Source organism: Salmo salar, chromosome 04 (genome assembly GCF_965601325.2).
Source record: "Salmo salar chromosome 04, fSalSal1, whole genome shotgun sequence".
In the NCBI taxonomy this organism is placed as follows: domain Eukaryota; kingdom Metazoa; phylum Chordata; class Actinopteri; order Salmoniformes; family Salmonidae; genus Salmo; species Salmo salar.
This window is the reverse complement of record NC_138294.1, coordinates 15,889,096-15,904,688: the sequence shown is the minus strand read 5'-3', so window position 1 is coordinate 15,904,688 and position 15,593 is coordinate 15,889,096. Positions and strand designations below refer to the sequence as shown.

Sequence of the window (15,593 nt, the reverse complement as noted above, 5' to 3'; positions counted from 1 at the left end):
TTAAATTCTTGTTAATCTAACTGCACTATCCAATTTACAGTAGCTATTAGAGTGAAAACATACCATTATATTGTTTGAGGAGAGTGCACACTTTTGAAAATGTATATATTGACCAATTAGGCATATTTGGGCAGACTTGATACAACATTTTGAACAGAAATACAATGGTTCATTGGATCAGTCTAAAACTTTGCACATACGCTGCTGTCATCCAGCGGCCAAAATCTAAATTGCGCCTAAAGTCCTAACTCAGATTATGGCCTTTCTCTCCTATTTCAAAGATGATGGAAGAAAAAAAAAAAAAAAAAAAACACGTTTTTTTATTTTTTTATTTTTTTTACCAGATCTAATGTGTTATATTCTCCTACATTAATGTCACATTTCCACAAACTTTAAAGAGTTTCCTTTCAAATGGTATCAAGAATATGCATATCCTTGCTTCAGGTCCTGAGCTACAGGCAGTTCGATTTGGGTATGTCATTTCAGGCAAAACGTTTAACCTGTTGGGGCTAGGGGGCAGTATTTTCACGGCTGGATAAAAAACGTACCCGATTTAATCTGGTTACTAATCCTACCCAGTAACTAGAATATGCATATACTTATTATATATGGATGGAAAACACCCTAAAGTTTCTAAAACTGTTTGAATGGTGTCTGTGAGTATAACAGAACTCAAATGGCAGGTCAAAACCTGAGAGATTCCTTTACAGGAAGTGGCCTGTCTGACCATTTCTGGAACTTCTTTGCCATCTCTATCTTTTACAAAGGATCTCTGCTCTAACGTGACACTTCTTACGTCGTCCATGGGTGCTCAGAGCCCGGGAAAAACCTGAATGTCGTCATCCCAGCCCCCGGCTGAAACACATTATCGCCTTTCTCAAGTGGCCGATCAAGGGACTGTGGGCTTAGGCGCGTGACCTGGCCGCCCCCGTCTTTGTGATTTTTTCCTCTGTTTGCCGAAAAGGAGATTCCCGGTCGGAATATTATCGCTTTTCTACGAGAAAAATGGCATAAAAATTGATTTTAAACAGCGGTTGACATGCTTCAAAGTACGGTAAAGGAATATTTAGAATTTTTTTGGCACGAAATGCGCCATGCGCACGACCGTTATTTACCATTTCGGATAGTTTCTGGAACGCACGGACAAAACGACGCTATTCGGATATAACGATGGATTATTTGGGACCAAACCAACATTTGTTATTGAAGTAGAAGTCCTGGGAGTGCATTCTGACGAAGAACAGGAAAGGTAAGACCATTTTTCTTATAGTAAATCTGATTATGGTGAATGCTAAACTTGCTGGGTGTCTAAATAGCTAGCCCTGTGATGCCTGGGCTATGTACTTAGAATATTGCAAAATGTGCTTCATCCGAAAAGCTATTTTAAAATCGGACATATCGAGTGCATAGAGGAGTTCTGTATCTATAATTCTTAAAATAATTGTTATGCTTTTTGTGAACGTTTATCGTGAGTAATTTAGTAAATTGTTAGCGAATTCCCCGGAAGTTTGCGGGGGGTATGCTAGTTCTGAACGTCACATGCTAATGTAAAAAGCTGTTTTTGATATAAATAAGAACTTGATTGAACAAAACATGCATGTATTGTATAACATAATGTCCTAGGGTTGTCATCTGATGAAGATCATCAAAGGTTAGTGCTGCATTTAGCTGTCTTCTGGGTTTTTGTGACATTATATGCTAGCTTGAAAAATGGGTGTCTGATTATTTCTGGCTGGGTAGTCTGCTGACATAATCTAATGTTTTGCTTTCGTTGTAAAGCCTTTTTGAAATCGGACAGTGTGGTTAGATTAACGAGAGTCTTGTCTTTAAATAGCTGTAAAATAGTCATATGTTTGAGAAATTGAAGTAATAGCATTTCAAACGTTTTGAAAATCGCGCCACAGGATTCAACTGGCTGTTACGTAGGTGGGACGAATTCGTCCCACCTAGCCCAGAGAGGTTAAAAAAGGATTCGATCCCTTCCTCAATTCTCCTGTCTAATCCTGTTAACTTCCTCAAAGCTCCGGTCCTGTGCTGAGGGTTCTGCAGCACCCCCTGATAAATCACAATAAAAAAGTATTTACTTCCCACCCAAACGAAATCAGTGCAATAGGCCTTTATTACACCTGTGAGAGCGGAGCAAAAAAACTTGTCAGCAGAGCAGGGACAAAACATTCTGGATTTTTTCTCTGCTTTGTTCTGAGCTGTGTGCTCTGGTCTAACCTGCAGCCTGTGTCCCCTAGTCTAACCTGCAGCCTGTGTCCCCTAGTCTAACCTGCAGCCTGTGTCCCCTAGTCTAACCTGCAGCCTGTGTCCCCTAGTCTAACCTGCAGCCTCTGTCCCCTGGTCTAACCTGCAGCCTCTGTCCCCTGGTCTAACCTGCAGCCTCTGTCCCCTGGTCTAACCTGCAGCCTCTGTCCCCTGGTCTAACCTGCAGCCTGCAGCCTCTGTCCCCTGGTCTAACCTGCAGCCTGCAGCCTCTGTCCCCTGGTCTAACCTGCAGCCTCTGTCCCCTGGTCTAACCTGCATAACCTGCAGCCTCTGTCCTCTGGTCTAACCTGCAGCCTCTGTCCTCTGGTCTAACCTGCAGCCTCTGTCCTCTGGTCTAACCTGCAGCCTCTGTCCTCTGGTCTAACCTGCAGCCTGTGTCCTCTGGTCTAACCTGCAGCCTGTGTCCTCTGGTCTAACCTGCAGCCCGTGTCCTCTGGTCTAACCTGCAGCCTCTGTCCTCTGGTCTAACCTGCAGCCCGTGTCCTCTGGTCTAACCTGCAGCCTGTGTCCTCTGGAGCCTCTGTCCTCTGCTTGTCCCTCTGTACTGTGCTTACCTGCTCTGTCCTCCTCTATCCTCCTGTTGATTTTTCTGGGCAGGAAGTCACGGTATCCTCTGCCCGGGAGTGACTCACTCCTCCTGGGCTCCACTTCACAGGAGCTGTGACATCGTCAGCGTGAGACAATCAGCCCGATGCGATCGGTATCGATCTCCCGCAGGGGGGAGGGAAAGTCGGCCGGTGGATGAGAGGAAAAAGGGAGGGAACGATGCAAACATGAAAGGAAAGGAGATCTGTCAGGGCCCCGGGAGAGGGTCGAGGTGGTCGAAGAGAGGAGAGGGGGATGAGAAGGAAAGAAGGCCTCAGGCGTGACCGGATGTCCCTATCCCACGCAGGGATATCGTCCCAGCCGTTTGAAACACCCTTCGTTAATCAACTGCTAATCCGCAGTGGTGTAAAGGTAAACTCCCAACGTTCTTTCAGCGTTAATTAAACCTAACATGTCCTCCCCTGTTATGTCATCCTCAAGGTCGTCAACACGGACAGGGGAATACAGACCGGCATCGTGCTGGATGGCTTTGTACCCTGGCTGAGGACCCCTGGGTGCACAGATGCTGGGTATGAGCTAATTCCTGTATGATTCCATGATGATTTAAACTGGTGACAGTTCCCTGTTCATTATCTCAAACGTGAATAATATTGGTCGCTATACAGCTAGAGTTGGAATAGTAGTCGGTGAATATGTTATTTGGCAGACTGGGTTCATAAATTGTCTTGTAATATATACCATTAAGCAGACTCTTTTATCCACATTTAATTACAGTCACGCGTGCACACATTTTACATACAGGTGGTCCTGGGAATCGAACACCCTATCCTGGCGTTGCAAGCACCATGTTTTACCAACTGAGCTATAGAAATCTCGTCTAGAGAGTGTGTTAAGATTCTCTAATTACCTCTTACACACACACGCCCCCCTGTTCCATCCCCACACTCTCCCTCGCTCTCGTTCATCCTCATCCCCTGTGGCACAAGGACAATGAGATGCGGCGTTGAAGTGCTAATGGCCATTAGTTTCCAGGTGGTTTGACCCGGCTCTCCGTGGCACCACATCAGCATGGTGATTGGCTGGGATAATTCCCCCTGGGCCTTAATGACTGCTACCAACCATTTATCTTTTAGTCAAAGAGCAAGGCTATAGCTTTAAGAAGACACACACGTAAGGGCTTGTGGAAATACATGGGTGGACGGACAGATGGACGGACAGATGTCAATGCACACCAGCATTCATGCACACACACACTCCCCCCTATTGCCTAGTCAGTTTTACCCCTACCTACATGTACATATTACCTCAACTACCCCGTACCCCTGCACAGTGACTCGGTACTGATACCCCTGCACAGTGACTCGGTACTGATACCCCTGCACATTGACTCGGTACTGGTACCCCTGCACATTGACTCGGTACTGGTACCCCTGCACAGTGACTCGGTACTGGTACCCCTGCACATTGACTCGGTACTGGTACCCCTGCACATTGGCTCGGTACTGGTACCCCTGCACATTGGCTCAGTACTGGTACCCCTGCACATTGACTCGGTACTGGTACCCCTGCACAGTGACTCGGTACTGGTACCCCTGCACATTGACTCGGTACTGGTACCCCTGCACATTGGCTCGGTACTGGTACCCCTGCACATTGGCTCGGTACTGGTACCCCTGCACATTGACTCGGTACTGGTACCCCTGCACATTGGCTCGGTACTGGTACCCTTTATATAGCCTCATTATTGTTATTTATTGTGTTACTATTTATTTTTTTCTTATTTTTTAACTCTGTATTGTTGGGAAAGGACTCGTGAGTAAGAATTTCACGGTAAAGTCTACACCTTTTGTATTCGACACATGTGACAAATAAAATTTGATTTGACACACACACACACACGCACACGCACAGCTGTAACCCAAGCTTGTAACCCGCATGTGCTGGAGAAGAATCACTTCTCTCTTTGACGAACAGAAAGGAGACAGAGAAAAGACGGACTGGAGTAGCGAGAGCAGCAGGGCCACAACCTTTATCTCCCTCCATAGCAGACAGAGAGACAGACGGACTGGAGTAGCGAGAGCAGCAGGGCCACAACCTTTATCTCCCTCCATAGCAGACAGAGAGACAGACGGACTGGAGTAGCGAGAGCAGCAGGGCCACAACCTTTATCTCCCTCCATAGCAGACAGAGAGACAGAGAAAGACGGGGCTGTGATCTTCAGTGGTGGAGGGCTGAGGGATCTTAGCTCATTTATCGGAGAGGAAATGAGAAAACATTCTACTGTGAAGCCCAGGCCACAGGCTTTGTTACACACTGTGGGGGTCAGCGGGGTTCACATATAAGGTCAAATAAAGGTCAAGGGCCATCTGGCTTTCTCTGTACGTTCCGAGAAAGGCTTGCCGACAGCGTATCTGTTTCTAAGAAAGATTTAATGCTGAATGGATGGATATGACTTTTTTCTCTTCTTTATCATGTCCTGCTACTTTCTCCCTCTCTCACTAGCATCGTCATTCTTGCAGAGAAAAAATGTATATATAAATCACACACTTTCAGACACACACTCACACGAACGCACAAGCACGCACGCACTAGGGTTTAAGAGCGGGAACCGCTATTTCCCGGCCAAACCCATTATCGTTTCCGGGGATAAATAATGGAGATGAACTGGTATATTATAATCAATTATTTCTACGAACAGCATGACGTGAAATGGAACTGGTCAATTATATACAATGTCTAAATAGATATATATAGAAATAGAGAGAGAGAGAGAGAGAGAGAGGTAGTTTCAATTGCTTTGGCAATGTAAACATATGTTTCCCATGCCAATAAAGCCCTTTGAATTTAATTGAGAGAGGGGGCGGGGAGAAGAGACAGAGAGAGAGAGGGAGAAAGAGAGAGCGAGAGATAGACAGATAGAGAGAGAGAGAGAGAGAGAGAGAGAGAGAGAGAGAGAGAGAGAGATAGACAGATAGAGAGAGAGAGATGGGGACAGGAAGTGAAGAATGGCCAGTAGTGTCCAGACAGACAGAGCGTGGCAAGATGGAAGGAAGGAGGGAGGGAGGCTGTTAGATTATCTCTCTCTGTGCAGACCTCCCTCTGCTATGATTAAGATCAGACACGTCAGCACTCTGGACCTGATGGATCCCCAACATTAACACACCCTCCCTCTGCTCTGTGTGTGTGTGTGTGCGTGTGCGTGTGTGTTTGTGTGTGTGTGTGTGTGTGTGTGTGTGCATTTAATGGTGTGCCCTCAATTACCTGAGGGGGTATTGGTGTGAGCATGAGAACACGTATGTGTGTGTGTATGTGTGTGTGTTTCAAGCCGGGCCTCCTCCATTACCTCAGGTCAGAACAAAGACCCAGGCGTGGCTAGGGGGGATCAGTGATGGAGTTCAGCGGATAAGCAGTGTGTGTGTGTGTGTGTGTGTGTGTGTGTGTGTGTGTGTGTGTGTGTGTAGCAGTGGGCTCAGGTGCTAGCCTCTCGTAATGACTAGAGCTGAGCACACAGGTTTGAAGAAGAGCACCGTACAGCATATTCTGGCCCCAGGGCACAGCTGGGAGATATAGGATAGTATAGGACACACACACACATTGGCATGCGCACAAACGCATACCAACGCACACACACACGCACAAATACACGCACAACATTATTTCACTCATACCAAATTGTTATATAAGAAATGCCTTCCCACACACTGCAGACACACATACATTCTCTCTCTCTCTCTCTCTCTCTTTCTCTCCCTTTCTCCTGCGTTTCTTTTCTAAGGATGCACCAAAACAAAAGCACGATGCCTCTGTCTCTTAAACCCCTAATAATAACAGCGGCCATATTGTCCAACACCTGCCTCACCATCTCTTAACCTCCGCTTCCCATCCCTCCTTCCCTCCATCCCCATGGCCAAACACGGCCGTCGCCAGTCTCTCTAATCTATCATCAACCCCCCCCCAATCTGGATCTGAGCAGCAGCACTGGGCTTGGCTTGTCAGCCTGTTTATTTTTGTCTACAACGGAGAATGATAGTGTTTGTCCCAGCGTACTGTCTGACAGACAAGAGGGAATGTAGGCGGAGGATGGTTAGCTTAGACAGGATGGTTAGCTTAGACAGGATGGTTAGCTTAGACAGGATGGTTAGCTTAGACAGGATGTGCAACGGAATGATGACCATGATCTGAGATAGTGGTCCGCAGCATTCCAGTCTCAAGAGACAAATCAAATCAAATGTTATTTGGCACATTCATCGTAAACAACAGGTGTAGACTAACAGTGAAATGCTTACTTACGGGTTATTTTCCCACAATGCAGTTAAAGATCAAAAATAAAACAGAAATAGTGGCACAAGGAATAAATACCATATATTTCTTGTGCCTTGGGGGTTAGACGTTAACACAGCGTCTGTTGTGGCTGTAAAGTACAATCCATGAACAGGAATGAGATACGACCAGGAACAACTCTAGTCCGGTCATGATGTCAGGAGAACCAATGGGTAATTCCACGCACTATCCCAATATCTTTGTTTCTCCTCATCCTCATACCATTAGAAAGTAACCTCACATCCTTCCCCCGACGAGGAAATGAAGACAATTGATTGGTGACAACATTGCCATGCCAACGGCGGAACAAGTGGAAATGTAATCCCTGCGTGAAACCCCCAAAGGACCCCGCAGGATTTGCATTCCCAAATTGAAGTCCGACCTCCCCATTTACAGCCAAGCTGTCACTTCAAACAAAATAATTTTGTTTGAAGTGTTTTGTTGCCTTTTTGCCATTTGTCAAGTGTTTAATTTAAATCTTCCTTTGATAGCCTTTCGGGTGACATTGAAAATCAATAAATTATCATGAAGCAATCATAACAACACATAGCCTATTCATCATATCGCTAATAACTACCTAAAATAGGCCATTAACACTTTGATGAACTCTGACCTTTTTGTACCACGTCATCTGCAACCAGCTTTAATAATATAACTATATTTCAGATCTCATTATTATTCTCATGGTGTTAGTCTATGGAGTCTTCACTGACATGGTGTTAGTCTATGGAGTCTTCACTGGCATGGTGCTAGTCTATGGAGTCTTCACTGGCATGGTGCTAGTCTATGGAGTCTTCACTGGCATGGTGCTAGTCTATGGAGTCTTCACTGACATGGTGCTAGTCTATGGAGTCTTCACTGACATGGTGCTAGTCTATGGAGTCTTCACTGACATGGTGTTAGTCTATGGAGTCTTCACTGACATGGTGCTAGTCTATGGAGTCTTCACTGACATGGTGCTAGTCTATGGAGTCTTCACTGACATGGTGTTAGTCTATGGAGTCTTCACTGACATGGTGCTAGTCTATGGAGTCTTCACTGACATGGTGCTAGTCTATGGAGTCTTCACTGACATGGTGCTAGTCTATGGAGTCTTCACTGACATGGTGCTAGTCTATGGAGTCTTCACTGACATGGTGTTAGTCTATGGAGTCTTCACTGACATGGTGTTAGTCTATGGAGTCTTCACTGACATGGTGCTAGTCTATGGAGTCTTCACTGACATGGTGTTAGTCTATGGAGTCTTCACTGACATGGTGTTAGTCTATGGAGTCTTCACTGACATGGTGTTAGTCTATGGAGTCTTCACTGACATGGACTTGTGTTGAAGTGAATGTCATTGATACGCCCCCGTCTTTTGGGCAGATTCACATATCGTTGTTTAATGTTCATTTGATCTGATAATCAAATTGTCTCTGAGATACAGATTACGACTTCAATGACCAGATTGCATGTAGAATAGTGTAGAATACAATAGAAAGAATAGCTAAGAATAGAAAGTAGAATATTATACATATATTATAACATAGAATAGAACAGAAATTGTAAGTTGAATTTGATTGATGGCATACTTCCATCGTCAAATCACATTCCAACACATAAACCCCCGGCCACTCCAGCCCATGTCAACCAAGGATAACCCATCCAAAATAGATGTGACTTATCTCCATTGTGGCTCAGGGCTGTCATGCATCCATGTTTAATGTCTCGCCGACACGCCAAAGAATCTTCTCCTGACTCGTCGAGGGGGTCCTAAACTAGTGTGATGTCACCATCAAAGAGTTGGCTTTGAAGAATCACCCGCCGCGTTTAGTGTGCAGCGCCGCCAAATCCACAAGCGCCACAAAACAGTGTTCTGAAATCCACACAGAAACCGTGTCTGAACAGCTTTGATCTATGTGGATCGACGTCAAATTATGGCTCACTGGGGATTCACATAGAGCAAGACTGTGTATTGATGCCACCCTATAGCATGTAGCGATAGCTAGAGGAATAACGCATTAGTAATAGCAGCAGCAATAGTACCGTTCAAAAGAGATGCTCTGGTTATTCTGTCATCAAGGCCGGTTACTGCTTCAAACACCAAGACTACTCATATCAGAAACACTGTGGCAAGCTGCAGCTTCAGAGCACCATTGTCAGTCACCCCCCTCCCCTCCCCCCTAGGTAATGAAGAGGTGAGCCTATATCTGTCCGAGGGGGAGCCATCTTTTATGTGTTTTCTGCTGCTCGCCTATTGATCTGTTTGTTCGAAGCAACAGTCTGGTTTCAGCTGGGTCAAACCAGGAAATAAAACACACAGCCGAGGCATGTTGCAGCAATATGGATCCCTACTCTGCCTGGCCGCCTGCGTTTCTCACAGAGGATACAGTAACAAGGAGAGGAACGATAAACAGATGGGAAAAGACAGAAGAGGAAAAGTTAAGGAAAGGAGGAGGAGATGTGCAGACAAGGGGAAAGGTGACTTGTACAGGAAAATAGACCTGGGAGAGAGAGAGAGCGAGCGAGCGAGAGAGAAAGAGCGAGAGAGGGAATTCATTATGTTAATATTGTAAATTAATCACTTCATTCCCAAAGTATGCTTTGGCAATATCTACATTGTTTTGTCATGCCTAAAAAGCTATTTTAATTTAATTGAGAAAGAGAGAGTGAGGCAGAAGAAATGAAAAACAGTGCTATAGTGCTAGATATGTGGTTATCGGTCTGTCTGTCTGTCTGTCTGTCTGTCTGTCTGTCTGTCTGTCTGTCTGTCTGTCTGTCTGTCTGTCTGTCTGTCTGTCTGTCTGTCTGTCTGTCTGTCTGTCTGTCTGTCTGTCTGTCTGTCTGTCTGTCTGTCTGTCTGTCTGTCTGTCTGTCTGTCGTCTCGCTCTCCCTCTGTCGCTCTCCCTCTGTCGCTCTCCCGCTGTCGCTCTCTGTCTCTCTGTCTCTCTCTCTCTCTCTCTCTCTCTCTCTCTGTCTCTCTCTCTCTCTGTCTCTCTCTCTCTCTCTCTCTCTCTGTCTCTCTCTCTCTCTCTCTCTCTCTCTCTCTCTCTCTCTCTCTCTCTCTCTCTCTCTCTGTCTCTCTCTCTGTCTCTCTCTCTGTCTCTCTCTCTCTCTCTGTCTCTCTGTCTCTCTCTCTCTCTCTCTGTCTCTGTCTCTGTGTACAGGGGGGAACGCGGCCCATTAGTCAGCGCACGTTGACATTTATCACTTTGAGGGATTTCACTCATATCTGGAGGATATTGGGAGCCATGGTGGGAATAACACCTCTGAAAATGCATCTGCACAATTGGATTTGGGACCAGGAATGCCGGCGGCCTATGGGAATGGCTGGGGGCCTCGCGAAAAACCCGCACCTCTCTGTCTCTCACACACGCTCTCGCCCTTTTATTTGGTAGAAATTAAATGCCTTCCGGCGTATTTTAGGTTATTTTGAAGTCGCCGGCAGATTTGATTGCAGGAAGCCATTATGAAAACAGAAGGGGAAGAACATCAGCAATTGGCAGGCGGGGTCACCTCATCCAAACTTATTTGCATATATATTATTATGGGCGGCCCCAGGGGCCCCGGGGCGTGCTGGGTATATTACAGACTAGGCCGCCCCCCCTGACCACCCCGCGCCAAATTGAGTTGAAAAGACAAATAGATGAAAAACAAGTAAATAGATCCGCAACTTTTGACAGGTTTGTTTATCTGTCAGAGACAGAGCATTGGATGGAAATATTCATGGTAATGGTTGTATCTCAAATCGTATCCTTTTCCTATATAGTGCACTACGTTTACCATAGAGCTCTGGTCAAAAATAATACACAAATAGGGTGCCATTTGGAGCGCACCCTCAATATTGGTATGCCCCCGCTCTCTCCCCATCCAGACAGGATTTCCATAGGATCCATTTCACACGCCGTCCACTTTCACAGCTGGGTTTCTGTCATAGTTAGAGAAGGCTGTTTACCTGTGCCTTGAGCCACGACGAATGGTCTATCTAAAGCCATTAACATATTCACATTAACATGTGATTTGATCTGGCTCTTTGTCCCGCTAAGAATTTCATCCACAGTCATGTTTAGCCACTAATGAACCACTGGGTTCCCCTTCCACCTGATCACTGAATGTTTTTCAATTGACCCATCTATCAAGTGAGAAAACCTTTCCTCCGCAAGCCTCATCACGTCTCCATGAGGACATGATATAGTTCCCTAGCAACATCCTTACTCAGTGAAGATACTCTATCAGCATGATTTAGGTTGGAGCAGAAACCTGCATAATCACTTAGGCTACAATCGAGGACTAATGTTGAGCAAACGGAGCATTTAGTTGGTCTTATGAAACCACTCTTAGATATCTTGTATGTTAACACATTGCGGTTTACATGACATAGACGTGACATAAACCTGACATCAACGTGACATAGCCTTGACAAGATCCCAAACAACCAGCGTAGGTACACGTTCACATGCATTTCCCCTCTAGCCCTCTAGGGGCACTATGGTCACCTCACCGCGGTGAAGTTCATGACCTTAAAGAACCAGACGGGGAACTTTTCAACACTCGTAAAGCATTACATGGGACACACTACCACCCTTACAACAAGCTACCTCTCAGCACACGGTCACACTTCCCCTCCAGACCTCCAGGGGCACTATGGGTAACTCACCACGGTGAAGTTCATGACCTTGAGGATCCAGATGGTGAGCGCCAGGTTGACGATCATGGTGACCAGGAGCAGGAGGATGAAGAAGTAGAGGCAGCGCTTCCTCCAGCCGTAGATACCCACCGGGTAGGCCTGGGCACCTTGGTGTACCCGCTGGCTCAGGGTGTTGGGCTGGGCCGCGAGGATGTACTGCTCCTGGGTCATCTGGAGGAGGAGGAGAGAACAGAAATGCTGGTCAGACTTGGGATTCAAACCCACAATCCTCCAACTGATGAAGCACTTCTCTAACCTCTAGGCTATCTGCTGCCTTCTGTCACTTCCAAGGTAGGGATGGAGAGAGAAGGTGCAGTGAGAGGAGAGAGGACAGACATGGATGGGGGATGAGGGTAAAGACAGAGATAGGTGACAAAGAGATTAGGGAGGTGAGGTTGGAGGTTAGCGGAGATGGGGGAAGCAATGGAGTGGAAGGCGCGAACAGGAAGAGGGAGACTGAGAGGTTAGTGAGGGGAGAGGGGATGAGGGAAAGGGTTAGGACCAATGGGACAGGGAGAGGGTTAGGACCAATGGGACAGGGAAAGAGAGAAAGGGTTAGGACTAACAGGACAGGGAAAGAGAGGATGGGAGGCAAGAAAGAGGGGTCAAGGTTAGAGAGAGAGAGAGAGAGAGAGAGAGAGAGAGAGAGGGGGGGAAGGAGAGGATATGGATGAAGTGAGGCAGAAAGCGGAAGAAGATGACATAGAGGAAAGGAGGAAGAGAAGGTCAAAGAGAGGAGAGGAGGGATGGGGGAGGAGCACATGGGAGATAGAAAGAATGGACATATGACGGAGAGAGAGAGAGAGAGAGAGAGAGAGAGAGAGAGAGAGAGAGAGAGAGAGAGAGAGAGAGAGAGAGACAGAGAGAGATGCTACTTGGCCCTAAACAGAGAGTACACAGTACACAGTGGCACAATGACTGACCCAAACTTAAGGAAAGCTTTGACTATGTACAGACTCAGTGAGACTAGCCTTGCTATTGAGAAAGGCCGCCGTAGGCAGACCTGGCTCTCAAGAGAAGACAGGCTATGTGCACACTGCCCACAAAATGAGGTGGAAACTGAGCTGCACTTCCTAACCTCCTTCCAAATGTATGACCATATTAGAGAGACACATATTTCCCTCAGATTACACAGATCCACAAAGAATTTGAAAACTAACCCGATTTTGATACACTCCCATATCTACTGGGTGAAATACCACAGTGTGCCATCACAGCAGCAAGATGTGTGACCTGTTGCCACAAGAAAAGGTCAACCAATGAAGAACAAACACCATTGTAAATAAAACCCATATTTATGCTTATTTATTTTCCCCTTTGTACTTTAACCATTTGTACATCGTTACAACACTGTGTATATACATAATATGACATTTGTAATGTCTTTATTCTTTTGGAACTTCTGTGAGTGTAATGTGAATTGAATTGAGAGAGAGACAGTGTGAGAGAGAGAGAGACAAAGAGAGACAGAGAGAGAGAAAAAGAGAGAGAAAGAGAGACAGAGAGCAGTGGATAGAGCAGAGATAGCGAAGACAGGGGGTGTGAAACGAAGGAAGGAAGGAAAGGAGGGAGGAAGGCAAGATGAGAACGGAGAAAGAGAGTGTGCGAAGGAGAGCGGGAGAGATAAGAAAGACAGGAGAGAAAACCCATTGGTTCTACTGCTTGAAGAGCTGAGGATAGGAGAGATACCACTCTGCCAGGCCTCTGCTATCTCCCTGTAGATCTCTAGTCTATATTGCTGGGCTCTGCCTGGATTCTCACTAAAGTCTAACCGAGAACTATAGAATCCATTCGACACATCAGCGAATGCCCATTACTCACAAGCCCATAGAAAATTACACGGTGACGTATTGAATTAGCAATAGTGTTCAGCAGCAGTGTTCTGCTATTGGAGATTGCAGACATTCTCACTGGCATTTTCACCGCTTGCCAAACTTGATTGTTTGTGTAAACAGCATGACTGTACTCTACCATTCAGAATGCTTTGTTAGAAGTCCAAAATGTCACCGCTATTTCCTTTTAGTGCCGATGGGCCTTGGTCTAAAGTAGTGCACTGAAGAGGGAATAGGGTTCTATTTGGGACGGAGACATTGCCTGGGCTCAACAGGTCAGAGCTGCTTCTCACAGCCCCGGGACTTCATGTGGCTATAAATATCTAATGAGCAACGCATTAGAAGTGAAGAAACATAACTTCTCATTCCCACCACCTCCTCCCTCAATCTGTGTCTCTCTCTCTCTATTTCCTCTCACTGTTTGTTGCCTTTTCCCATTTCTCTTCCTTCTTCTGAACATCACTAATGTGGCCACATCTCTCCTCTCCCTCTCTTTCCTGCTCTCCCTCTTTACCTCACTCCTTTCTCTATCCATCTTTTCCCCCTCCTTCTCTCTTGCTTTCTATTCATTTCTCTCTTTTTTCCTCTTACTCTCTCATTCCTTTCCCATCCATCTCTCTAGCTCTCTCTCCATTTCTCCATCTCCCTGTTACGCTCTCTATCACACTATCCATCTTTTACACCTCTCTCTCTCTCCATCCATTTCTCCATCCCCCTCTCCCTCTCTCTTTACGCTACCTGTATGCCTCTCAACCCTCCACCACCAACCCCATGTAGTCTCAATACATTTCTCAAATTGTACTGACAAGGAGCAATCCATCACGCCCGGGTCTCGCAGCCTGAGAGGCTTTCCGACGGGGCCGCAATGTGACTTTATTAACGCCTTAACAGCCAAACGCCTCTGCTGTCGCGGCAACCCAGGCGCCGCCGCCATCCAATCAGCCTGATAGCGTCTTGTGCTGCATCACCACATCTTAGCAACCATTCAAGAAGGGAAGGCTTTAGAGAGGAAAGTAGGGGGGAAAGAAATGGGAAAACTCGCATAGATTGAGGTTGGTTGTTTGTTTTGAGGGGGGATTTCCCAGAATTCCCTGGGTAGAGATATATGGAGGGAACGGGATGGAAAGGAAAAGGGAAGAGATGGAGGAATGGATCAGCTGTAAAGCAGTGATGTGGGAGGCAGAGGTGAGTTATATTGGTGAGGTATAGTTGAAGAGGTGTGGAGAGGTCTGGGTTAAAGGTACACTGATGACTCATAGAGAGACTAATGTTAAGGGTAATGATACTACATCGTCAGTCAGATACCTGCAGGAGGCATGTGTGTGTGTGTGTGTACCTGCCTGCCTTCGTGTGTGTGTGTGTGTGTGTGTGTACCTGCCTGCCTTCGTGTGTGTGTGTGTGTGTGTACCTGCCTGCCTTTGTGTGTGTGTGTGTGTGTGTGTGTGTGTGTGTGTGTGTGTGTGTGTGTGTGTGTGTGTGTGTGTGTGTGTGTGTGTGTGTGTGTGTGTGTGTGTGTGTGTGTGTGTGTGTGATACCTGCCTGCCTGCGTTTGTGTTTGTGTGTGTTTGTGTGTGTGTGTAATGACTCATGCCTCAGTCAGAGAGGAGTAGCGAAAGCATCAAGGGACAGGAAGGGATCCAGCCAGCCAAGATGTAATGCTATTTTCTCTTCCTGCAGATTGCCCTATTGAATCCCATTCCCCAAATGGATACACATCTCCTCTGATACAATGACTCAGAGTACAGGTGATTGAAGGTGTGTAAGAAAACACTTGATGCATCCCAAATAGCACCCTATTCCCTATATGGTGCACTTTAAAGGGAATACAGTGCCATTTGGGACACCGACACAGCTCATCAGAGAACTGGGAAGGAGATAATGGTGTTGGGACGGGCAAGTGACTTTTCCTTGTTAAAGACAGGAAAGGAGGACGGAGAAGAGAAAGTTTTGACTTGCTT

General features: G+C 46.3%; 1 protein-coding gene across 1 annotated transcript in view; it reads right to left on the bottom strand.

Moving 5' to 3' along the window:
• The window catches only part of LOC106602199 (zeta-sarcoglycan), a 298,123-nt gene that overhangs the window by 107,179 nt on the left and 175,351 nt on the right, over window positions 1-15,593 (bottom strand). Inside the window, exon 2 of the mRNA XM_045716437.2 lies at window positions 11,774-11,974. Coding sequence (XP_045572393.1) covers window positions 11,774-11,974 — 201 coding nt within the window. The remainder of the gene's footprint in view (window positions 1-11,773; window positions 11,975-15,593) is intronic.